The sequence below is a fragment of the Colletotrichum abscissum genome (assembly GCF_030869225.1).
Source record: "Colletotrichum abscissum strain IMI 504890 chromosome Unknown Scaffold_1.1, whole genome shotgun sequence".
Lineage (NCBI taxonomy): Eukaryota > Fungi > Ascomycota > Sordariomycetes > Glomerellales > Glomerellaceae > Colletotrichum > Colletotrichum abscissum.
In genome coordinates this window covers 1,795,876-1,818,924 of record NW_026849987.1, presented here as the reverse complement: position 1 = coordinate 1,818,924, position 23,049 = coordinate 1,795,876, and the positions used below count along the sequence as shown (strand labels likewise).

The 23,049-nt window shown below is 55.5% G+C and overlaps 10 protein-coding genes across 10 annotated transcripts; 5 read left to right on the top strand and 5 right to left on the bottom strand.

Moving 5' to 3' along the window:
• Positions 1-255: 255 nt before the first annotated feature.
• On the top strand, positions 256-1,704 carry CABS01_00571 (A49-like RNA polymerase I associated factor; the record flags this gene model as incomplete). The annotated part of the gene is made up of 3 exons (XM_060533952.1): positions 256-391; positions 458-783; positions 841-1,704. 3 exons carry the CDS (start codon positions 256-258, stop codon positions 1,702-1,704), a joined length of 1,326 nt encoding a protein of 441 aa, XP_060406466.1.
• Positions 1,705-2,446: 742 nt separating this feature from the next.
• CABS01_00570 (enoyl-CoA hydratase/isomerase) lies at positions 2,447-3,530 on the top strand (the record flags this gene model as incomplete). The annotated part of the gene is made up of 2 exons (XM_060533951.1): positions 2,447-2,643; positions 2,906-3,530. 2 exons carry the CDS (start codon positions 2,447-2,449, stop codon positions 3,528-3,530), a joined length of 822 nt encoding a protein of 273 aa, XP_060406465.1.
• A 184-nt stretch (positions 3,531-3,714) lies between these two features.
• CABS01_00569 (uncharacterized protein) lies at positions 3,715-6,297 on the bottom strand (the record flags this gene model as incomplete). The annotated part of the gene is made up of 1 exon (XM_060533950.1): positions 3,715-6,297. The coding sequence occupies one exon, from the start codon at positions 6,295-6,297 to the stop codon at positions 3,715-3,717; it is 2,583 nt and encodes an 860-aa protein (XP_060406464.1).
• A 462-nt stretch (positions 6,298-6,759) lies between these two features.
• Positions 6,760-8,628, bottom strand: CABS01_00568 (Sas10 domain-containing protein; the record flags this gene model as incomplete). Its single annotated transcript, XM_060533949.1, has 1 exon — positions 6,760-8,628. The coding sequence occupies one exon, from the start codon at positions 8,626-8,628 to the stop codon at positions 6,760-6,762; it is 1,869 nt and encodes a 622-aa protein (XP_060406463.1).
• A 939-nt stretch (positions 8,629-9,567) lies between these two features.
• On the top strand, positions 9,568-10,683 carry CABS01_00567 (short-chain dehydrogenase; the record flags this gene model as incomplete). Its single annotated transcript, XM_060533948.1, has 2 exons — positions 9,568-9,681; positions 9,748-10,683. The coding sequence occupies 2 exons, from the start codon at positions 9,568-9,570 to the stop codon at positions 10,681-10,683; spliced, it is 1,050 nt and encodes a 349-aa protein (XP_060406462.1).
• A 167-nt stretch (positions 10,684-10,850) lies between these two features.
• On the bottom strand, positions 10,851-11,803 carry CABS01_00566 (uncharacterized protein; the record flags this gene model as incomplete). The annotated part of the gene is made up of 3 exons (XM_060533947.1): positions 10,851-11,007; positions 11,159-11,652; positions 11,741-11,803. 3 exons carry the CDS (start codon positions 11,801-11,803, stop codon positions 10,851-10,853), a joined length of 714 nt encoding a protein of 237 aa, XP_060406461.1.
• Positions 11,804-12,543: 740 nt separating this feature from the next.
• On the bottom strand, positions 12,544-13,861 carry CABS01_00565 (glyoxalase; the record flags this gene model as incomplete). The annotated part of the gene is made up of 5 exons (XM_060533946.1): positions 12,544-12,575; positions 12,640-12,749; positions 12,842-13,086; positions 13,167-13,371; positions 13,422-13,861. The coding sequence occupies 5 exons, from the start codon at positions 13,859-13,861 to the stop codon at positions 12,544-12,546; spliced, it is 1,032 nt and encodes a 343-aa protein (XP_060406460.1).
• A 510-nt stretch (positions 13,862-14,371) lies between these two features.
• On the top strand, positions 14,372-16,551 carry CABS01_00564 (2,4-dichlorophenol 6-monooxygenase; the record flags this gene model as incomplete). Its single annotated transcript, XM_060533945.1, has 5 exons — positions 14,372-14,558; positions 14,624-14,704; positions 14,781-14,926; positions 14,995-15,611; positions 15,684-16,551. The coding sequence occupies 5 exons, from the start codon at positions 14,372-14,374 to the stop codon at positions 16,549-16,551; spliced, it is 1,899 nt and encodes a 632-aa protein (XP_060406459.1).
• Positions 16,552-17,296: 745 nt separating this feature from the next.
• Positions 17,297-19,497, bottom strand: CABS01_00563 (cytochrome P450 2D18; the record flags this gene model as incomplete). Its single annotated transcript, XM_060533944.1, has 7 exons — positions 17,297-17,760; positions 17,828-17,862; positions 17,933-18,411; positions 18,473-18,496; positions 18,576-18,711; positions 18,784-19,090; positions 19,458-19,497. 7 exons carry the CDS (start codon positions 19,495-19,497, stop codon positions 17,297-17,299), a joined length of 1,485 nt encoding a protein of 494 aa, XP_060406458.1.
• Positions 19,498-20,145: 648 nt separating this feature from the next.
• On the top strand, positions 20,146-22,758 carry CABS01_00562 (uncharacterized protein; the record flags this gene model as incomplete). The annotated part of the gene is made up of 3 exons (XM_060533943.1): positions 20,146-20,209; positions 20,405-20,849; positions 20,916-22,758. 3 exons carry the CDS (start codon positions 20,146-20,148, stop codon positions 22,756-22,758), a joined length of 2,352 nt encoding a protein of 783 aa, XP_060406457.1.
• Positions 22,759-23,049: the final 291 nt, after the last annotated feature.

Below are 23,049 nucleotides of genomic sequence, written 5' to 3'. Positions count from 1 at the left end.
TGTGACGTTTTGTCGACCCAGCTCGAGTGGGGTCGCCGGCATGAGGCGCTCCCGCACGCTTGCTGCTAGGCTACACACCGCCTGCCCCTTAGGGATAATCCAACGCCGGTTTGCCGACTTTTTTTTTTCTTCCCTCCACCTCAGTCTGTCTCTGGCCTAGGACCCCTACAGAAAATATTTCCAGAGGCCGTCGCCATCCCACCAACGGCAGATCACTACCCGAGCCTAGCACAAACCTCGATCACCGACGCAAACATGACGGACGCAAGTGCACGAAAGAGAAAGCGCGACCTCGACGGTTCATCCAAGTCCAAAAAGAAGCAGGCCACCGAGCCTTCCACAGTTGTCGTTTCTTCATTTCAGAGACCTCAGCTCTGCCCGCCAGTACTAGGTACGGACGATCTAGGCCCCGTCTGCCTCTCAATTGCAGCCGCAGACGATCGCTAACAGTTCGAAGCTTCCTCTCCCGGTATCCGGTTAGCGAAGGGTGTGCAGTTCAACCCATACGTCAAGCAAGATGCCTCATCCGTTAAGCGACGATCAAAAACCCCCGCAGTGTCGCAGGATCTCGTTCTGCACTCCAATACCCACCAGACGATGGACTATACAGCGAGAGAGGACGGTATCAGCGACAGCCAGCAGGCCTTGAAGCACTATGTCGGCATTTACGACCCCGAGACCGGCAAGCTTCAGGTAGTGGAGGCGAAGAAGATGGTGGTTCGTGGTGTGGCCAGAGCAAAGCATGCGTCAGAAGAGGCCATGACAGCGCCGGCAGATTACCAGGTATGCCCAGTCACGCCACACAAGGGTCCTTGAAAGACAATCACTAACGCCGAGCAGAGCTTTTACGATCTCAAGAAAGACCTTGGCCAGACGTTCGGTACGAAGAAGGCGAAGAAGGCCATCGAGTCGGTCGCTCTCAACGCCATCGCCCCCGGCAAATCAAGAGACAGCGCGCCCGAGAAGCTCGACACGGCAGCAAAGGCGATCCTGCAAGAGATTGGCGGCGTCACCGCGACAATGGCATCGCGCGAGCAGCTGCAGGCCGTCGTCGACGAAGCCAAGCCTGTACCCAGGCCCAACCTCGAAGCGGAAGCGATCCAGGACGTCTACGACCCCGACGAATTCATCGGCCGCGAGATCCTGGCGGCGATCCCCGTCAAGGACTGGATCGACCCGGCAAAGAAGGGCGAGGAGATTCTCTGCTACTCTCGGCACGTGGCAGCCCGCGTCAAGAAGATTGCCGACTCGGGTAACATCACCAAGATGCGCCTGCTGCGCTACTTTTACTTCCTCTTCACATTCTACACCATGGCGACGCCGGGCAAGCAGCGCGGCACGAAGCGCATACCGCCTCGGGATAAGCTCAAGGAGCGCATGGAGCCGGCGCCGCAGGTGGTCATCGAGCACATCCGGCGCAAGTTCTCCGACGGCGGCGAGATGCGCAAGTTCCACATGGACCTGCTCATCACGCACTGCTGCGCGGTCGCGTGCATCATTGACAACTTTGAGGTGGAGACGTCCAAGCTGCGCGAGGACCTGCGCCTCGACCAGAAGGATATGAATAACTACTTTTTCGAGATTGGCGCCAAGGTCAGGCAGGGCGCCTCCAAGGAGAAGGGCGTCAAGGCCCCGCACGTGGCCAAGCTCGCGCTGCCGCTCAACTTCCCCAAGCTCCGATCTGTCGCGCCGAAACGCCGTTAGGGTGGTGAAGCGGGCGACGGTGATGAGCCGAGGACACCAGAGAGGAGGCGGCTTCGCGAGGCGATCAGGATCAGATCGGTTTGATTGCTTGCAGACGGGTGTAAAGCGACCCTCCGGCGGATGCCTCTATGGCATTGTGGTGAGGTTGAGAAGGGCTTTATTCCTTACCTTTTGAGGTTTAGGAGGCGGTGGCCAGGGGACGTTTACAAAGAATGATGGGAGTCTGCTGTAGCTGGCACTCATGACGATACACATACCTACCTTACGTACGCGATACTCTCAAGAAGTAGATGGGCGTATAATTACAAAACGCTACGCTGCATAGGGGGCCCGGAGTCTAAAATTTTGAATTCAAGCAACAACAACTATGAATGACATTGGACCTGATATGTAATGCGCTGAGAGTTGTATGAAGCACGTATCGTTCGTTGTTGGGTGCAATGGAGCGCTAGCACCCCGCAATGCCACCCCGACCTGCCGAGGCATCTCGGTGCAGTGTGGGGTCCGGGGTAGCCAGACCTTCCCACCCTGGCCCAAGTGGCCACTTGAAGTTTGATAAACCCGACGACCTGCCACCCCCCTAGCTCACCTTACCTGGGGTAGATTAGGATTCTCACTTCAAGTGTCACATTCAACAACATCTCATTGCTTCAAGTTCATATCTACAAGAAAGAACCAACACCAATTGCTTCAAGAAAACACACACATCTGATCAAGACGATTCTTCTCTACACACATCACAATGGCAAGCCCCGAGGACTCCGTCATCTCCCTCCAGTACCGCGGCCGCGTCGCGCTGCTCACAATCGACAACGACCGCAAGCTCAACGCCCTCGCGCAGCCGCAGTACTACGACCTCGCACAGAAGCTCCGCGAGATTGCCCTGCACGACGAGGTTTTCGTCACTGTTCTCACGGCCAAGGGACGCTACTTTTCTGCGTGAGTTTTTTTACATCTTCTCCTACCTTGGCTCATCACTGCCGTAAACTTTTGTGGTGAATTGGACCTCGGCTTGATCTCATACCGCGGCTGCGACCCCCCCCCCCCCCCCCCCCCAACAAAACTCTCATGAGAAACTGAAGCTGTTCAAACAGCCATTCCAACCTGCAAGCCAAGCGCATCAACCGGATGAGAAGATGAAATTACAAGCCATCCAAACAAAGAAATAATCCGAACGAGTACTAACCGAAGTCAACCGCAGCGGCGCCGACGTAAGCATCGCCCGCGCCTCCCCCTCGGGCCCAGAAGCCCACAAGCACTGGCTCCAGTCCTTCGTCGCCTTCAACCTCAACATCACCCAAGCCTTCTACACCCACCCCAAGATCCTCGTCGTCGGCCTCAACGGGCCCGTCATAGGCCTCTCCGCCGCCCTCGTCTCCTTCGCCGACTTCGTCTACGCCACCCCCGCCACCTTCCTCCTCACCCCCTTCTCGTCGCTCGGCCTCGTGGCCGAGGGCGGCGCCTCCCGCGCGCTGGTGCAGAGGCTGGGCGTCTCCAAGGCGAACGAGGCGCTGATCATGAGCAAGCGGATCTCGGCGGAGGAGCTGCTGCATACCGGGTTCGTGAACAAGGTGTTTGAGACGGGGAAGGGGGAGGACGCCGAGTTTAGGGAGCTGGTCCTGAGAGAGGTCGACGAGAGGTTGGGGGAGCATTTGATCGGGGATAGTTTGACGGGGATCAAGGCGCTGATTCGGCGGCCGGATATGGATGCGATGGATAGGCAGAATTCGCAGGAGGTGTTTGCTGGGTTGGAGAGGTTCATGAGGGGGATCCCGCAGGAGGAGTTTAGGAAGATTGCGAGCGGTGAGAAGAGGCATAAGTTGTGAGGTGGTTTTGGCGTAGAGATTGAGATTGAGATGAATCGTAAAGGGACTTTATAGAACGTCTCAAGAGAGAAAGATAGAGTGCAACGTCTTCATCATGTCATGGACCACTTTTAGACTCGGCATATGATGGGAATTTCCATCCATGATCTACTCGTGGGGGGTATCTATATACAAATTCTCAACTTCACAAGAGACCGAAAAGCAGGTTCGTCTTCTTGTGGTACTCCTGCGACGACTTGCTTATCCGCTGGCGCGCCCCGTCGCCGTCTAAGCCCGTGTGTCTGAAGATCTTGTCCTCCAGGCTCGCGAGGTTGTTGTCTTGGCTTGCCGCGGGGGCATCGAGGTAGCAGCGGAGGAAGGACACGTCGTAGAGCCATTGGATGAGGAGATCGCGACGCTGTTGGGCGAGGCCGTCGTCCGCCTTTGCCGGTGCCTTTGCTGCGGGTTCGGTGGTCTCTGGTCCCTGTTCTGATTTCTCTTCCTTCTCTTCGTCTTCGTCTTCTCCGTTTGCGTCGTCTGGCTTTTCCTCGCCTGAAGGAACCTCCGGCTTCTCTGCTTCAGACGCCTCGACCTCCCTGTCGTCACCATTCTCCTCTACCGAGTCCTTGGCACCATCGTCAGGGTTCACATCAGAGCTATTCCCGGTGCCATCCTCCGCCAGGTGCGCGTCCAAGGCCTCGAGCCACATCTCGCCCAGCTGCGTCCCGAGATGCCGCTTAATCACGCCCACGGCCACCGCGCTCCAGAGATCCATACCCGCATCGCCCATCTCCGTCGACACGTCCCGCAGGAACTGGAACACCCTAGGCGAAGGCTGCGTGGGCAGCTCGGGACTCCCCTCCCACAGCGGCCGCCCGACAACAGTCTTTTGCGTGAGCGCCCTGGCCTTGAACGTTTCTAATGGCTGCGCGGCCACGGTAACGGACAACCGTTCGTGCAGCGACGGGACAACCTCCAACCCGAACCGCTTGACGGCGTCGAGCTTCGGCAGACCCTCGCGCACGTCGCGCAGGATGCGGAGGAGGTACATGGCCACCTTGCCGCTGTTCTGCGCACCCTCCCTAGCCCGCCAGAGACCCGCCAGCTTCCCGTCCAGGTCCGCAAAGGCCTTGACCAGCGTCGCGTCGAGCTTCTCGTGCAGCGTCCGCGGGTCCTCTCTGCTGAGCAGCTGCTGCCTCGCCTCGATCGTCTCCTCGTCCTCAATCTCGTCAACGTCGTTGTCCCACCGCTGCCGCTTGAGCTGCTCCACCACCTCGCCCACCTCGTCGATGATGTGCCGCCACGACTGGAACCCGCTGACGGCCTTGGACACGGCGTCGTTGCGGCCGTGCAGCCGCGCGACGAGCTCCTGGAGGAAATGGTCGGCGCCGTGGATCAGGTCGATGTCGAACCCGCGCGCGTTCCACAGATCGACCCCCCCGTCCGTCACGCCGTCCTGCCACGAGTCCAGCGTCGCCGACACCTCGGATCCGACGAGGTGGAGCTTGTTGACTTTGGTCTCGACGACGCGGAGCATGTGCCCGTTGACGGCGCCGCGCAGCTCGTCGAGCATCTCGGAGGGATCGAACCCGCGCGCCTTGCCGCCCTCGCGGATCCAGAGCTGCAGCACGCTCGTCCGCAGCTCCGTGATGGCCCTGAACTCCGTCATCCGCTCCATCGTCTTCCTGAGCCCGTCGACGAGGACCTCGCCGCCACGCTTCGCCCAGCCGAAGAGCATGTCCCGCGCCTGCGGGCCGTCGAGGTCGTCGTGCCGCACAAAGGGCGTGAAGAACTGGATCTCCTCGCCGCACCACCGCTCGTAGACGTCGAGGCGCAGGCACTCGAGCGTCTTGAGCGTCGCGTCCGCCAGTAAGGGGTTCTTTTTGAGGTTCGATAGCGCGTCGGACAGCTTGAAGGGCACCAGGGCCTGCACGTCGAGCAGCGTCTTGGTGTACAGCGTCAGGCTCTTGAGCACGTCCGCCGTGCTCCTCTGCCGCTCCTTGGTGTCTTCGACGTCGAAGGCCAACGCCATGGCGGCTCCGCGAACGCGCAGGAAGTGGTTGACGACGTCGCGTGCGCCGGAGCTGGTGGCCAGGCTGTACGCGCAGAGCGCCTTGAGGACGTCCTGCTGCTTGACGGACTCGCCCGTCCGCTCCAGCAGGGTTTCGATGTTCCGCAAAAGTCTCCTCCTCAGCCCGCCCAGGCTCTTCTTCGCGGTCTCGACTGTGTGTCCGACGTCACTCTCCAGAAGCAGAGCCCCCTTCTCCGCCTCTAGGCTCTTCACCAAAAGCCTGCTCAGTACCAGCACCTTGCTGGCAAGCACGACCCTATCACCCTTGCTCAGATCCTGGCTCCCAACACCAGCGGCCCCGGAGCCCCGGAGCACGCGTCCAACGACGAGCCCGCAGGCCTCGAGCAGCCTCGCCCTGGCAACCACGCCGATAGCCCCACCGCCGGCGCCGTTGCCGCTGCCGCCCAGCTCCCTCGCGCTCCGCTCGAACCCGCCCAGGCCCGTCACCTTCTTCCCGACTACCCCGCGGCCGCAGCGCCCGCCCATACCGCCGAGGACGTTCTGCACGGCGTCGTTGTCCTTGCGCATCTGGACGATTGTGTCGGCAGTGCCGAGGAGGTCGCGGTAAGAGCTGCCGACCTGAGTGCGCAGGCGGCTCGCCTTTTCGTCAATTTCGACATGGAGGGCTCTATGGATGCCGCGGATCTGCGGGAGGGTGTAGGTTGACGAGAAGACTTGGGCGGAGGAGGTGAGGGTTGAGAGATCGGGGGTCGCCATTTTGGTGGTGGTGGTGGTCTTTCGAGGACGGTTTCGGATGGCGTCGTTATCGGTGGGTCGTCGGATTCATTGAGATTTCTTCGTATGCGGAATTCTCCTTCTATGATGTTTCTATATTCGTGAGGCTTCTGCGCTGGTCTCGCGCCTGCCTTTTGGGTGGCGATTGTAGATTTGCAGTTGGAAGCTTGAGCTTGGATGTTGAAGCTGTGCTGGCCACATGGAACGGAATTTGGTGGGGCCAGCTTTCTCGAGCTTCGGGACCCTGCAATTTACCCCAGCTAACAAATCAATCTCACTTACAGTGCCAGTCTCCCTCCCTCACATTGAACCACTCATAACCACATATCGGTGCAAAGCGGTAGTCTACCCAATTGAAAGCACATCGTCGGAAAGAAACGCTTCAAGTTTATAAACTTTTGAAATTCAATTGTATTACGTGAAGGCACCGACGACAACGTAACTCTACAATTTCCTCGCCCTGACAATGCCCGTCGTGATACCCGACATCTCACCACCGTAGCCGCCCTTGGGCTCGCCTCCCTTGTACACGGCCTTCATGCTCCTCAGCTTCTTCTGCTTCTCCTCGTACTTCATCCTCTTCTTGACGCGCGGGTTGCGGTTCTCCTTCTTGCGCTTCGGCGTCAGGCCCTTGTTCTTCTCGATCGCGTACGTGATCTTGCGCTTGCCGTCCTCGCCGACAATCTCCTGCTCCACGATGCGGTCCGCCTTGCTGGCCGCCGCCAGCGCCGCACTGTACGCCGCCTTGTCCGCCTTCTTCTTCTTGGAAGAGGCGGCCACCATGTCGTAGTACTCGTCGTCCCCTTCCTCGCGCAGCGCCGCCGCCGTCTTGCCCTCGTTGTCGTCGTCGCTGTCGCCGTCGCCGAGGTCGGCACCGAATTTCTGACCGCGGGATTCGGCTTCGCGGTTGAGGCGGGCCTGGCGGTCGCGGAGACGCTCGCGGTAGGGGATATCCGCGTCGCCACCGGCCGCGGCGCCGGCGTCGGCGCGCTTGTTGGCCTTTTGGACGATTTGCGAGGTGTAGAAGCGCAGACTCTTCTTGCGGGCGGCCTTGTCCGCGGCCGTCCGGGCGTCGAGGACCTCCTCCTCGCCAAAGTCGGAGTTGTCGCCCTCCTCCGTAGCCTTGGCAGCCTTCTTGGTCTTCTTGCTGCTCTTCTTGGACTGCTTGAGCAGGTCGTCCAGGTCGGCGAGCGATTCCTCGACGGCGGCGGCCTTCTTCTGCGCCTGCTTGTTCTTGGACTTGGCCGCCTTCTCGAGTCTCCGCTGTCTCCTGATCTCCTCTCTCGCCGCGGCGAAGGCATCTTCGTCTGCATCGCCGGCGGGGGCGGCGCTGATGTCCTCATCGGTGGAGGATACCTCCATCGAGTCGTCGGGCCGTACTGGCGCAGCGTTCTTGACCTGCTGCCACGCGTCGCGGCACTCCAGCAGCGTCTCCATGACGTCGTGATCGCGGAGTTCGGCGGGGTCGAGCGTCTTTTGGGCTGTTGAACCGTCGCGTGCCGGGGATGTGAGGATGGCAAAGTAACTTGCCAGTGCGGCGACGTAGCAGCCGAGGATCCAGTACTTTACGGCCTCGAGCGATTGGCTCGACTTGCCGTGGGCGTCTTTCTGCAGGATGGCCAGTTGCGGTTGCAGGGTCTGGAACTCGTTCACCAAGTGCTCGAACTCGGGGTATCTGCTCTGGAGGATCTTTGTGCGCTGCTCGGGACCCATGTCGTCCGTGATCTCGACGTCCTTGAGAACCTCTGTGACAACGTCCTGGTCCTCTTCGTCCTCCTCGGCGGCTGCCAGCCATTCGCCCTCGTCGAACAGAAAATCCCCCTCGGACATCTTAGCCAGCTTCTTCTGCTGGAGGCGCTTGGCCTCGGCCTCTTCCTCGAGCGCATCGGCCTCGGTCTCGATTTGGTCGGCATTGTAGTATTCCTTCTTTGAGGAACCCCACCAATTCGGGTCGTTCTCATTCTCTGCTCCTTCGCCCTCTTCCTCAACCTCCTCCTCGGCCGCAGCAGCCTTACCCTTCTTGGACTTCCGGGAGGGCTTCTTGGTCTCTTGGTCGGAATCGTCGCCGTCGTCGAGGTCTAGGATTTCTTCGTCCGAGTGTTCCAGGAACTTGTCCTCCTCGTCGGCCTTCCTTCTCCTCTTGGATTTAGGGCCCTCGTCGAACATGATCTTGTCGCGGTTCAAGAAGTACTCGTCTTCTGAATCGGCGACATCTTCGTAGCTGGTGATGGGGCCCAGACGGGCATCGGCGGGGTCGAAGTCCTTGGGGCCAGTGCGCTCGTTTTGGCCAGAGGCCTTTCTCTTCTTCGCCATCGTGGCCGATTGATTTGACCGAACAGATCTGGGGTCGAAGCGTAGGGTGGAAGGGTTGGAGCGAAAGTCGATTTCGGTGATGAGAATCGGGCGTTGGATGGGGCGGGATCTCTTTGCTGCACATTGACGGCTACGAAAAATGTTCTTGCACCGTCGAGCGCAGAACTTTTTAGTGGAGATGCATCGGCAGGGATGTTTTTCATTGGTTTTGAGCCTCAACCTAACGGTGGGGTCCACACTTGGCCGTCCCACGGTCAAATCGATGTAAGTCAGCAACATATCACTCAACTATCACCGTCTCAAGCACATCATTTGCTCTCTTCAATGGGAAAAATTGGAATATTTTTTTCTCAAAGCTCGAGGATACATGATAATCTCCGACCAAAATTGAATTCGAATACAAGCTGGTTGCACGAGATATGAAGGATCTAAGACTACTTCACAGTTACACATTGTACTTTCTTAGCGGCGCAAGCTGGCAAGCTGGGTCAACATGCCCAGTTGACAGAGCCGTTTGAGATGGGTACCTTGGGTATTGAGCGGCAGGAATATACAATTGGTGAAAATCGTATTGAATTCAACAAGCTTTCGAAGTGTCAGCACTGCTGTAAATCAAGATTGAAATCAGGAGGGCTAACCCAAGCTGGCCAACCTGTCATACCATTCCACCTAAACCAACGCCGTCAGCAGCCACTTGAAGGTACAATTTACCCCACCAGGAACGACAGGGACCTGGATCCTAATGGCTGCGCACACCCACGCACCTTACTGGACCGTACCTACAAATACCTGAGGGGAGCACGGGAGCTACTCCAACATCAACGCCTCGCGCGTCTCGAGCAATTCATCACCGACAAAGCCGGAACATAAAGTCACGACGGCTCCCTCTCTCCCCTTTTCCAATCGCCCTCGGCCATCTTCTCTCCTAACTCGAGAGGTATGAAATACGCGTCGCAAGCTCTCTGGATCGCCCTGCCCGCCCTCGCAGCAGCCCTTCTCGCATCCGCAATGGGTCTGTTCAACTGGAAGAATCACATGCCCGTTGATGGCAAGGTACGCTCAATTCCTTGAATCCCCCCTTTTATTCACATACGCATACTCACCCGCACTCTTCCCCAGACCGTCCTCTTGACCGGCGCCTCCGAGGGCATGGGCCGCAGCGTCGCCCTCCAACTCGCCGCAAAGGGCGCAAACCTCATCCTCATCGCACGCAACGCCGCCCGCCTCCAAGAGCTCGTCGCCGAGTGCAAATCCGCCGCCAAGAACCCGTCCACCCAGCGCTTCACCTACATCACCGCCGACATCACAAAGGAGGACTACGCCACGCCCCTCCTCGCCGAGGCCACCGCCTGGAACGGCGGCCGCAGCCCGGACGTCGTCTGGTGCATCGCCGGCATGGCCTCCACCGGCTTCTTTACCGAGGTGCCCTTCTCCGAGACCCGCAGGAACATGGACGTCAACTTTTACGGCACCGCCGAGATGGCTCACGCCATCCTCCGCGTCTGGCTCGCCCCCGAGGCCCCCGTCGAGGCCGAGCCGCGCCACCTCATCATGACCACCAGCGTCGTCGCCTTCTTCACCGTCGCCGGGTACGCCCCCTACGCCGGCTCCAAGTGGGCCATCCGCGGCCTGGCCGACACCCTCTCGCAGGAAGTTGAGCTCTACCCACAAAACGTCAAGGTCCACGTCGTGTTCCCCGGGACCATCACGAGCCCCGGCCTGGAGAAGGAGAACTTGACCAAGCCCCAGATCACACACCAGCTCGAGGAGCTCGACCCCGTCCAGTCGCCCGACGAGGTCGCTAGGGCTGCCATTAAGGGACTCGAGCGTGGGGATTACTTTGTGACGGTGGCGTGGCTGGGCAGCTTGATGCGGTGGAGCGGTCTCGGCGGTTCCCTGCGCAACAACTGGGTTGTCGACACGCTGGGCATCTGCCTCTCATCCTTGGTCTGGATCTTTATCTTGCCCGATATGTTGAGGCAAATTAGGAATTACGGCAAGAAGCACGGGCATCCTGCGACTTATGCTAAGCCCCAGCCGAAGCCAAGTTCATGAGGAATCGACTTTGGTGCTTAAGAAAAATGAAGGATAATTGATACCCCGTAATGTTTATTAATGACAACTCCAGTATCACGCTATGAGTTTACTGCGGTTCTCTAACACCCTACAACCCAGGGTCGGCGGGTGATCATAGAGTAGAATGTTGGTTGACTTGGCCCTTTTCACGCCTCAGTCCCTGTCGGTGGCTGATCAATATGTCCATTAAAGACTTGCGATAGGTGCGTCTCCGTCCGGACGGTCAACGGCTGCAAAGTTGCGAGCAAAGCCTTGTACTCTTGTGTCTCCAAATGAGACTTGAGGTGCTCCTGAGTCTTTGCACTACATGTGGCGAGAAGAAAAATAGGTGTTAGCGATTTGCAACATATGTCCCGGTGTAGTATGATAAGGTAGGAGCGAGAGGAAAAGCGAGAACAACCCAGTCCAGGAGCAACTACTACCCAGATGGGCCGTTCGTAACAAACTCACATACCGTAACCACAATGTCGCCAAACTCCTATCCATAACCTCTCTCAAAACAGCACAACTCTGCAACTCCCCCTCCCCAACCTCCCTCCCCCTCTGCGCTTTCCCAAACTCCTCCAAACTCCTCACAACCTCCTCCCGTCCCCCCTCCTCCACCGCCCAAAAATGCAAAACAGCAACCGCGCTATCACGAGAATCCTTCCCGGGGTCATCTTCCCGCTTCAACCAGCCGCCGGCGAGGTCATAGTGATGCAGATCATAGTCCGGGCTGCCGATGCCTTGAACGGTCTTTAGCAGCTTCTGCTCGTCCGCGAGGCGCATCTCGCGCTTGAAGACGTCGGTCGAGGTGTGGCCGAGGAAGAAGCCCGCCGGGTGGGTGTAGCCTTCGAGGCCCCAGAGGGTGTCTGGGGAGGAGGCGGAGAGGTCGCGGCCCCAGTAGTAGCTGTTTCCCAAGGGTTCGGTTGCGGAGACGGCGCAGAGGGCTACGAGTCTTTCTTTCCACTGAGGGGGTCAGCCGTGTGTAGAGTGGGTGCGTGAGAGTGCCTCGGAGGCGTTGAGAGTTCAACGCGATAGGTTGCAGGCTTCTTACTTTCTCCAGGGAGCCATCTGACCCGACGACACGGGCAACTACGAAGAACAACGGGCACGACATTCTGGCTCAAAAGTTTGAAGTGTTAGGTAGATGGGGTTTAACGTCGACGAGAGCTTTTCTGCCGCAAGACGAGCCCTGCCACGTACATCACGGCCTGCTTCACATATTAAAGCCCTCACATTCTCAGATATTTCGCATCGGCTGCTCATTCGGACGGTAGATTCCAACATTCAATGAGTGCGGGTGAGAGCTCTTGGAGTTGGCATCTGGGCTTACCCCGCGATTCGGTATGATTATCCTCAACAGTGCAGTCACCAAATCAGTCCGTCCGGCGTTTTGAGACCTTGTGCAGCTACTTAGCGGAATACTTCGGGCACAGCATTCAATAGCTTTTTCGCATACATAGCCGACCAGAATCACGAGAGCTGGTAATGAGGCATGTTGCGGGAATACTTTTCCTGATTCCGTGCTCCTGTCGCTTGAGGAGCTGTCTTGAGCGTGCCAGCATGGTAAGAGGTATGTAGGCAATTATACGTTCTTCAAAATATTTACAATTGAGAAATAAGCTTCACTCATGACTCTAAAGTGTCAAACCTCGCTAATTTGGGCGAAACGTCTGTTTGTACGATACCATGAATCCGGTTTTAAATAGTGTTTGATAGAGCATATTCTAGTGAAGGCTGTACAGTGAACTTCACGACAACTCTTATGTCTAAAACATGGTGTACTCTACAGAAGTAATTATCTTCTAAGTCTTCTCTTCCACTTGAATGTCCAAATCTTTCCCGGCCCCAGAAATCTCAAAGTAAGAATCCCTCCGGGAGATCAGGCCCTGCGGCAAATCGTCAAGTTAGACCGACATCAGTTAAACCTCTTCTATGAGAAGGGACACTTACCCCAGATGTGAAGGCTATCAGGAGACGCCTTGGAATGATTCGGCGGATGAGAACTATTCATTTGATCGCCGTCGACGTAGTGCTCAAAGATGAACTTGCTAGGGTCGAACCTACGTAAATATTTTTGTCAGCCGGACGGGAGTAATGCCACCCAAGCACGCCCAAACTCCCCTCGGAAATGGCAAAGAGGAAGTGAACTCACCAATAATCAAAGATTTGACTCCCCATGACATGCCGCCCAACGCCCCAGCAATTCTCATACCCCCGCTCGCGAAGCCAGTCATGCCCGAGGAACTGCAGATCCGAGTCGTGGGTCTCAAAGGAGGCGTGATGGACGTGGAACTTTGGGCCCTCAAAGAAGAAGAAGGAGTGGTGGTCTACGAGTTCTTCGCCGCGGTCGAGCCGTAGGAAGACTGTGACGTTGCGTCCGGTCTCGTCGTGCACGAGCTGCACTCTCTCGTGAGTTACTTTTTCTCGGGTGCCAGAATGATACAAGGGGATCAAATCAGGGAGTGTGTCTGACTTACGTCGCTGGGGATGAAGTTGAACCGAGTCGTGAAGAAGTCGTACGTTTGCTGAAAATCCGTCACGCACGCGCCAAAGTGTCCCAGTTTGTGCACCGGTGCCGGACCAATAGACTTGTAAGTTGACTTGACCAAAAACACGTTGAGATCTCGACTTACCTTTATCAAACCGCTGAAATGTGCCCGCCTCTCTGTGCTTCTCAGTCGGCTGTCATTGTAGTCAGACATCTTGCTACACCATCACAAGACAAGAATGACAGCAGAAGCACGTCTATGCATACAAAATTGAAGTCTCGCTCCGGAAAAACCGTCGCCTTCTCACGAATCTCCTGCCCGGAAACAAGGTGAAAGGGAAACTTATCAACACCGCCCTCGAACGTCACGCACCGGCCTCCACCAGGAGCCTTGCTCAACTCGTACGGCTCCGAAGCCCCGGGGAGCGTCTTGGACGCATACTCAAGATCCTCCTCGGACTCGACGACAAAGGCCGCGCCGCCGAAGCCGTCTTTGGCACCGGCTTCGGCGCAGAGGACGAAGGGTTCGGGCCCGTAGCCCCGGTAGTATACGCGAGTGCCCTCGCGAGAGGCCTCTACGAAGCCAAAGTCGCGGAAGAAGGCTTCGGCTCGTTCAAGATTTTGGTAAGTATAGTTTATGTGTGCTATTCGCACGAGGTTGATTTTGCGGGGTGGAGCGGTCATCTTTGCTGTTGTAAGGTAATTGAAGCTTGGTTGGGTCTTTGGAGGTGGGAATAACTTGTTCCTGGTCGGATATTGACACGATATACACTTGGAGGTAAAGGAACACTTGAAAACTTGAATCTTGGCATTTTGGCTATAAGTCTGAGCTACTCGAGTTTTATCATCCTTTTTGATAAAAATGTTTGCACTGCCGTAGTGTCTATCCGAGGTAGACCGGAGCAGCATCGTCAAAGACCGTGCCCGACTCCCTCTTGTCTTGGAGAAAATTACCCCGACGCAACGCAATCAAGCCAAAGAATAATAGCCCGTCACATCTGTCCGCGGAACGGAAATACTCACCATGTATTGTTTCATTCGGACTTACGACGCTTTGATGCTGCGAGATAACCGGCCGAGTTCTTCTTCGTATATGACGAAATTCGATCGTTGTCATCCATTCGTGAGAATATTTTTTCGGCGGCAAGCTCTTGAACAACAATCGCAATTGAAAATCATTTGGGGTCTCTAAAGATGACGATTTCGGAGACCGTCGCATCAACGACGGCCAGTGGGAGCCATGGCCCGGCGCCGGTGCCTCCAAAGGCAGATACTCAATCTCATGAGGGCAGCAGTGATTCCGCAGCTCTCGAGACTGACATGCTCATCATCGGCGCAGGTCCTGCCGGGGCCTCACTGGCTTGTTTCCTCGCATCATACGGTTCGTTCTGAGTGCGATTGGTTCTCGATGGGAGCTACCTTAGGCTGATATGTATCTTGACCTAGGACTTAAGGGAATCATGATCAGCGCAAGCCCCTCGACCGCAGATACACCGCGAGCTCATATCACAAACATGGCAGCTCTGGGTATGTTCTAGTTTCCGCTGGTCTCCGACCGCTTCTTTCCGATGTTCACCACGAAAACTTTTTGACATGTCTTCAGAGTGTCTCCGTGATATTGGTTTGGACAGAGAGCTTCAAGCGATTGCGACACAGGGTCATTGCATGCAACACACGCGTTGGTGTTATAGCATGGCGGGTGAGGAGTTTGCGCGTATCCCTTCATGGGGAAGTGATCCCAGAAGAAAGGTAACTATTCAACACTTCACGCTCAGGTTCGCACCAGGCAAAGATCTCAGAAGCTCACATCACTTTAGGGTGACTACGAACTCGCGAGCCCCTGCGACCCCGTCGACATACCACAAACCGCATTAGAACCGATCTTGGTTCGATACGCAGCACACCACGGCTTTGTCGTGAGATTCAACACCAAGCTCGTAACCTGGAACAGGGAATCTTCTCCCGAAGGGAGGTACTTAGCCACCGTCTGGGACATGGTCTCCAAGACCCACTACTCCATACGGACAAAATACATCTTTGGCGCAGACGGTGCTCGAAGTCTCGTCGCAAAGACACTCCAACTACCTCTGGTAGCAAAGCCTGGCGGAGGCCTGGCCATCAACGTTCTAGTCAAGGCCGACCTCTCTCATCTAATGGACCACCGAAAGGGCAACTTGCACTGGTTGATGCAGCCCGGGGTAGACCATCCCAGCTTCGGCTGGATGGGCATCGCGAGGATGGTGAAGCCGTGGTTCGAGTGGATGTTCATCCTGTTTCCGGACAAGGACTTTGACCCGTCGGCCGAGGTGACTGAAGAGGCGTACAAGAAGCGGGTCAAAGAATTCATCGGGGACGATACTGAAGTCGAGGTCCTTTCTGTCTCGAAGTGGTTCGTCAACGATATTGTTGCCGAGAGATACTCAGAAGGGAACATGTCAGTAAGCCCCCGACGAACCTTTCATCCTCGTACATCCATCGCCATGGCACAAAGCTAACGAGAAATCAGATTCTGCCTCGGCGACGCAGTCCACCGCCACCCCCCGATGAACGGCCTCGGCTCAAACACCTGCATCCAAGACGCCTTCAACCTAGCCTGGAAAATCGCCCACGTCGAAAAGGGCCATGCCGGTGCCGCCCTCCTCGAAACCTACAGCGTCGAACGGCAGCCCGTCGGTCTCGGGATCGTTGCCCGCGCCAACGAAGCCTTCCGAGACCACTACGCCGTGTGGCAGTCCCTGGGCATGCTGGAGAAGACGGCGGAAGAACGCGCCGCTGTCTTTGCGCAGCTCTCGCACACGACGAGAGAGGGGCGGGAGAAGCGTCGCGCGTTCCGCGAGGCTATTGGCCGGACGGCGCACGAGTTTCATGGGCTTGGCGTTGAGATGAACCAGGTTTACTCAGGGCCGGCGATCTATGCGGAGGATGAAGATGGGCCGTATGCGCCTTCAACGCAGGAAGCTGAGGACCCTGTTGCGTATTACGGTCCTGGTACTTATCCTGGCCGACGAATTCCTCATGTATGGCTAAATAGGGCGGTACCGAAGGAGCCCGTTTCAACTATTGATTTGGCTGGCAAAGGTGGCTTTACCATCTTCACCGGTCCCGGCGGAAGTCTTTGGCGCGAAGCGGCTGCTGCGGTTTCGGCGAAGCTGGGTTGCGAGATCAGGGTCTACTCCATTGGTTTCCGCCAGGATTGGGAGGACGTTTACTATGAATGGGAGCGCGTTCAGGGGGTTGAGGAGTCGGGTATTGTTCTAGTTCGACCGGATCGCTTTGTGGCTTGGAGACAGAGTGAGGTATCTGCTGACTTGGACTCGTGTTTCCAGAAGCTCCTGCTGGTGATGAAGACCGTCCTGCTCCGTGTTGATGAATGATGGAGCTTTAGTGCCATAGACATACTTGAGTTAGACTTGTCAGATCTACTTATACATTGCTCCCCGTATTCTCTGAACTCTAGTGTCTCATCAGAAGACCACAATCTTTTTTCCACGAGTTTTCTGGTGGTCGTTGTGGCCTGGATTGACTTCGATCAGCTGGTGAAACTCGCTCTTTTCCAACATGTGCGACATGAGCGTCCTGCGGTTTGGCCAATTGCAGCTTTCTACCTTCCTATGTCTTGGCTGTCCACTTACGTGTCAAAGCTTATTCTGCAACGAATATGATAAAGATAGGGAAGCGGAAGTGGTGACAGAAAGTGGAACCGGATGACTGAAAGTTGCTACTCAATCCTCACGATGGCCACGAAAGGTCCCATGCTCAGTCCCGGTTTTTGCAGCCGCTGCCTTTGGGGAGCTTTCGCGAGCACCTTGAATTTGTGGGATCGAAGACTCCCGTACATGTAGTCATTGACCCTTTTATAAGAGTGTACTTCTCGCTGACATTTCGTTTGGAGATGAAAGAGGCGCAGGGGAGTGCAAAAGTGCTGAGTAGACCAACATACAGTAGTGCAGCGAAACGATATCTAGATCGACTGGCGGCAAGGTAGAGGAATGGCAGTTCACATTTGTCATTCCTCTACAGCATAGCTTGTTACCCGTATCCTTTGCTAAGTCTAGAAGTCACACTGGCATCGTCGGAACCACCAGGCCTAACCGCCAATTTGAGTCTCTTATGATCAAGTCAGTCATACTGAGCCAACAAAGCCTCAGCCTCCTTGAACTCCCGTCGGATCGTCTCAATATGAGCCTGACTCCTCGGTGTAATCCGAACAGGAAACTCCAAAGGCGCCTGCAAAATCCCAGGATTATACGCATGCGGATCCAAAAGCACAACCTTGCCTGTGACAGGGTCCACTGGCTCAGCAAACTCGAAGGCCCAAAGAAGCTTGGAGGCGATACGCCACATGTTGCGCTCCGCGAGGTGGATGCCGGGACAGATGCGACGGCCGGCGCCGTAGTTGTAGTGGTCTCTGTTCTCCCACTCCGGGCTGCCTGCGTAGTCGTTGGCTAGCTTGGGGTGCTTGAGGTACCTGTCCGGATCGAATCGCTCTGCGTCGGGGTAGTTTTCTTCGGTGTGATGGAGGGCCCAGGTGGGTATGAATATTGTTGAGTCTTTTGGGATCAACATGCCTTTGTATTCATCATCTTTAGACACGTTCTCGTTAGTACTACTGTTGGTTGGAAAAGGAGGTGTCCGGTATCATGAACGAACCTTGGCGAACTTTGTGCGGAAGGGCAGTGACAGCACTGGATGTTTCCGTATGATTAGTTCTATAAATGCTTCCACGAGAGATGACAAAGTGGCGAGAAGACTTACACCGGACGCCAGCGCATACCCTCCTTAACGATGCAGTTCACATAAGGTAGCTCCGAAAAGTCATCCCAGCGAGGAGACCGACCACTCCCACAAGCCTCATCAATCTCAACCTGTGCTTTCCTCTGGACATCAGGATGCAGCGCAAAAGCGAGGACCAGAGTCAAAAGTTGCGCGGCAGTGGTGTCGGCACCACCCTCGATGATTTCCCCCATGAGATTGGTGAAGGCGTGCTGGCTGATCTGTTCGGGCCAACCCTTCTCTTCGTACTCGTCAAGCAGGCCGTCGATGATGCAGTTTCGTCTCTCTCCGCGCGCGCGACGCTCTTCGACGAGTCGACGTGCTTTGGACCAGGTCGCGTCCATTGTCTTACCGGCGTCGAGTGCGCGGCGTTTCCAGAAGGCCATTGAGGAGGGGATGTATCGCAGGAAGGTGAAGACGTCTACCGGAGGGGCGGCTCCAGGCTCCATCGATGCTGTCCACTATGAGGGTTCACGTTAGTACACTGATGTCTGCCTGTGTGCCATGCAAACTTGATCTCACCTTTGCCATTACATCGTAGACTCCCTAGATCTGTATTTTAGCTCGGATTTCACAACGAAAGGGGGCCAAGCTAAGCGTCACTGCATTGATTGAAATAGCTTACATGTCCCCAGAAAGAGTTCATATCGGGTGCTCTAAAGCCGTATGTGATGGATGTTACCACTGAAGCAGTGTACCTACGGATCTCGTTGAAGAACCCCTCAGGTTTGTCTAGAAGGCGAGTCATTAAAACCGTGGCCCTTTCACAAACATGTCAGCAACCATGAAAAGACAACTCAGAAAAGAGAGTCTGATGTCTGTTGGTAGCTTACTCTGCCTCTTGAACTCGAAAGTGTTGCTCGTCAAGCCTCTTTGGAGAGAAGTTGTGCGAAATCACCTTGCGTTTAGACCGCCATGTGGTGTCCATCTGCTCGAGAGCGAGGTGGTCACCGTGTGTGAGTAATCTCCCCACATAACTAGGAGGTCGATCGGAGTAAATGCTGCCTTTCTCTACGAGAAGCTTATGGATAGCCTCACGGTCACACAGGACGATGATCGAGGATGGTCCAACTTTCAAGGAGAAAATTGATCCGTATTGAAGTGCCCATTCTCGCAACCTAGACCGTTGAATATTCTCAGCTCACGCGTCCCATGAAGTAATAATATTTGACTGAAATAGGATACAGGTTTACTCACTGCTTGTAAAGCCCTGTTCTGGGGATCTGATGAGAGTTTCCGAGGACTGGCAGTGTAGGTGGTCCAGGTGGCATCCGCGGATCTCGTTTTCCTATCTGCAAATTCTTATGCAGCAAGACGCCGAAAATGAGAGTTATAATTGCAAGTTGCCACATCTCAATCAATTTCAAGATATCTACTGAGCTACTTCATCATTGGAACGAGTAGCCTCCATTGCTTTTGTACACGCCCATCCATACTACCCTACACCTCTGGTGTCGACCAACACTCGTGAAGTTAACATCTACATCCTCGTTAGCAATGCTCTTACACTGATTGGACCCGGACGAATCTCCATCTGTCAAAGGCATGGTGTTCCTGAACGAAATTTGTCCGGCGGAGTACATACTGTGAGAGAATCAGTCCGGGGGCGGGGAACCGGCTCCTACGGGAACCCCGCGTTTCTCATCTACCAACCAACATGTCTTGCCATATTCTTATTCGTTATAGCGTGAGATCAGGAATGGTCCTTGGCCCTTGGCCGTTGAGCTGCCCCCCAACGTCTAGCAGCTTTCCCCGGATTTGCAAGATGCTAGATGCCAGAACGGGCTTGGCTTTGGGGCCAGGATCCAGACAACTATGGGGTCTTGTTCCCCGCAACCCGGTCCAGCCGCGGCCCCAGCCGGTATGAGTGGCAGCGGAGCTTTCCACGTCATTTTGCAGCACTTATTGGGGGGGTTTGTGAAACTGACTGACCCACCATAGGTGCCGCAAAAGCACCAAACAAGATCGCGTCCCCTGCGGACCCCTTCCAGACTGGTTGAATGCACACGATCTTGACTTCCTACACAGTTGCTTGGCCTTCAGTGACCTACTTGACCATGGTATCTGATGGTGATAGAGATACGGGAGTGCCATCTCCGAGCCGTACTCAGGAGGGCGTCACTCAGGAGGGCGAGATATCAGATCTTGCTTGCAAATCATGCAAGAGGTGAGAGAGATCGTCTGTCTCTTCGCCCATGTCTACAGCACCACCATTGACTGACACTTCCCTGATTGGGAATTTAGGAGGAAAGCAAAATGGTAGGTCATTTCATACTTTAGCTTTTACTCTCTTCCAGCGCTCACCTGCATGTATCCGTGTGGTCTAACAATACCAGTGATCGTCTTTTACCAAGCTGTACACTCTGCGAGAGGAATTCCCAGGCGTGCGATTATCCATCAACGCGACTAAAACCAGGCCCAAAGACAGGTACCGCACTAGCACCGTAAATTGAGCTCCATGTCAGAGCCGGCTGACAGCGAACTACCAAGGCTCACGACATCGTAAGCGGCGGCGATTAAGCAGCAGTCTCGCTCATGTTGACGAAGAACAGCATGTCGAGGCGGAGGACGACGCTCCCTCCGTGAGACCGGAAGTCTGCTCAAGATCACTGCCCGCTGTTGAGCCACAACTCCTTGACTTCCTTTCTACGGGGCTTACAGACCACGATGACTTGGCCAGTCTTCACTCGGATTCTTCGTACATTTCCGATACGCGCTTCGTTCGCGCCATCAGCTTGTCCTCCCTTGTCCATCCATCTCACGACGTAAACTTGACGCCCCCTTCGAGTGTCCCCTCGCCGAACCGTCGTGGCTTCTTCTTGCAACTTGCCGGCGCTCAAAACACATTGCAGCAGGTATGCGATTCGCTAGACTTGTCAATCGCATCGCTGCAAACATTGTGAGAGGATCAGGCTTTCACTAATTGATGTAGGCGGCTTCGCCTGGTCACTAACATCTACTTCAGGACCGACGCATATTTCGACAACATGACTGCATTCTCACTCTTCCATCAACCTTCATTCGGAGACAAGGTCCAGGGAATCAAGAATGCACTTCACCTCAAGGCGCTATTGGCATCAATGTTCTCCTTCTCAGCTCGTTTCGCCACAGCTCCCGATGCAGAGTCTCCGCCAACAATGGAAGCCTACAGCGGCCCAAGCCATGAGCAACTACACAAATCGGCAATGGGTTTCGTCAACGAGGCAATCGAAGAATACGACGACAAGCCCCCGCCACTTTGCATCCTCCAGGCTCTCATATTATGCACCTTCTATGAGCTCACAAGAGGCGTCCGCGGTCGCGCATGGCGAATGCTGGGCAACTGCGTCAGAATCGCCTACGAGCAACGACTTCATCTTGTTGACAGCATCACGCAAGCCAGACCTCAGCCAGGAACGTCTGGCGTCGCTCAATGGTCAGCGATGGAGGAGAGGCGCCGCAGCTGGTGGGCCATCTGGCAGATGGACATATTCGCCTCGACGGTGCACAGGTTGCCCACCGCGATTGACCAGAGCGTAGGCATGAACGAGAATCACCTCCCGGTGCCAGACGTGATGTGGTTTCAAAACATGTACCAACCGAGCTGTCCGCTTGATCCTGCTCCATTGGAGCGGGCGAAGAAGCTGAGCAAGTCTGGGAACACCAGCGATGTCGCGTGGTTCATCGTTCTCAATTCTATCATGCGTAACGCTCAGGTTCTGGCTCGCGGCAATCTTCACAGTGTGCTTTCGGACCTCAGTCCCGCACCGGGAGCCGATTCTCGGCCTCTCAAGCAGTATCTCCACGGATCATTCCGCAAAAGGCAGTCGGCAGAAGATGGGCAACAGCTACCCGTTCTCATCGGAGCTCTCAAGCAGACTGTCGCGCTACTACCAAGATCACTCACATACCAAGGGGCTCAACTAGACTTCAAGTCCACGGGTACTTCGTCGAGCAGCGATTGCCCTCAGCTGCCATCCGAGAGACGTTCGAATGCTTCACAGCACGCAATCTACCTCATGATCCAGCTAGCACGATTCATGATCTACCACCATTTCGCATTCAACGAGATCTTACTAGGCACAATTTTCTCAGAAACAGACAGTCCTCCTTCATTTGGGTGGACATCGTCATCCAAGGATGAAAAGGAGAGGCTGTCCAACTCAGAAGGCCTCCGGAACTGCCTCGAGGCATCAGACGACATCCATTCCATCGTCAGCCGCTCTTCAGAAACACACATACAATGGACGAACCCATTCTTGGCGAGCACGGTATGGCTCGCCGCCTCATTACAGGTCCTCCGCAAAGTGTTTGCACCGTCGACGTGTAACGAGGCATCGGAGATGAAGATCAAGGAGCTCCGTGCAGTATGTCAGAAATATACCGACTTTTGGGGAACGCCTGAAAGTCTCTTACAGAATCTTGATTCGTTGGAGGAACGGCTAGCACAGAAAAAGGCAGAGATTGCGGCGATTGAAGCGACTCACATGCTAGGCTGCGCATCATATCAACACGCTGGACATCATACCTCCGCCTTCAACGGAACGACTTCATTGCAGAACTTTGGTCTCATGATGGGGCCTGAGCTGGACCAGAACTCTTTATTCACATCCGTAGGGCCGGGACACCAAGGCCAAGACGTGCCCACACCAATGTCGCCGCGTAACGCTTCAACCGCCCAGGCCAACTGGTTTGTTGACGGGCAGCAAGATGGCGCGGAGGTTACTACAGATGGATTAGGGATTCCCGGTCTCAATGCTTCGGATGAGTTTGCCGGGTTTCCGGAGGGTGACCCGGAGCTGAGCTTCTTCATGTCTACCTTATTGTAATGAGTGCGTGATACCCCTTGTCAGATCGAGGATAGATTTAAGTCTCCAAGGCAGTCAGCGTTGAATTCTGGAATCGATTTTCTTCGAAGTCGTGATAAGGTTGCTTGAGGTTCTTTTCACAAGGCGTGACTGCCGCCGGGCTAGGCTGGCTTGAAGTATTTCTACTCCAGGTCGACCGAGTACAGTATGCAACTGTGTGCGCCCTTCAGTCTTTCACAGTAGAATTGCCCAGTGAAAGGAATAAATCCCTGTGTTTCCGGTCAAATGCTAAACTAATTTGGGCTGCATTGC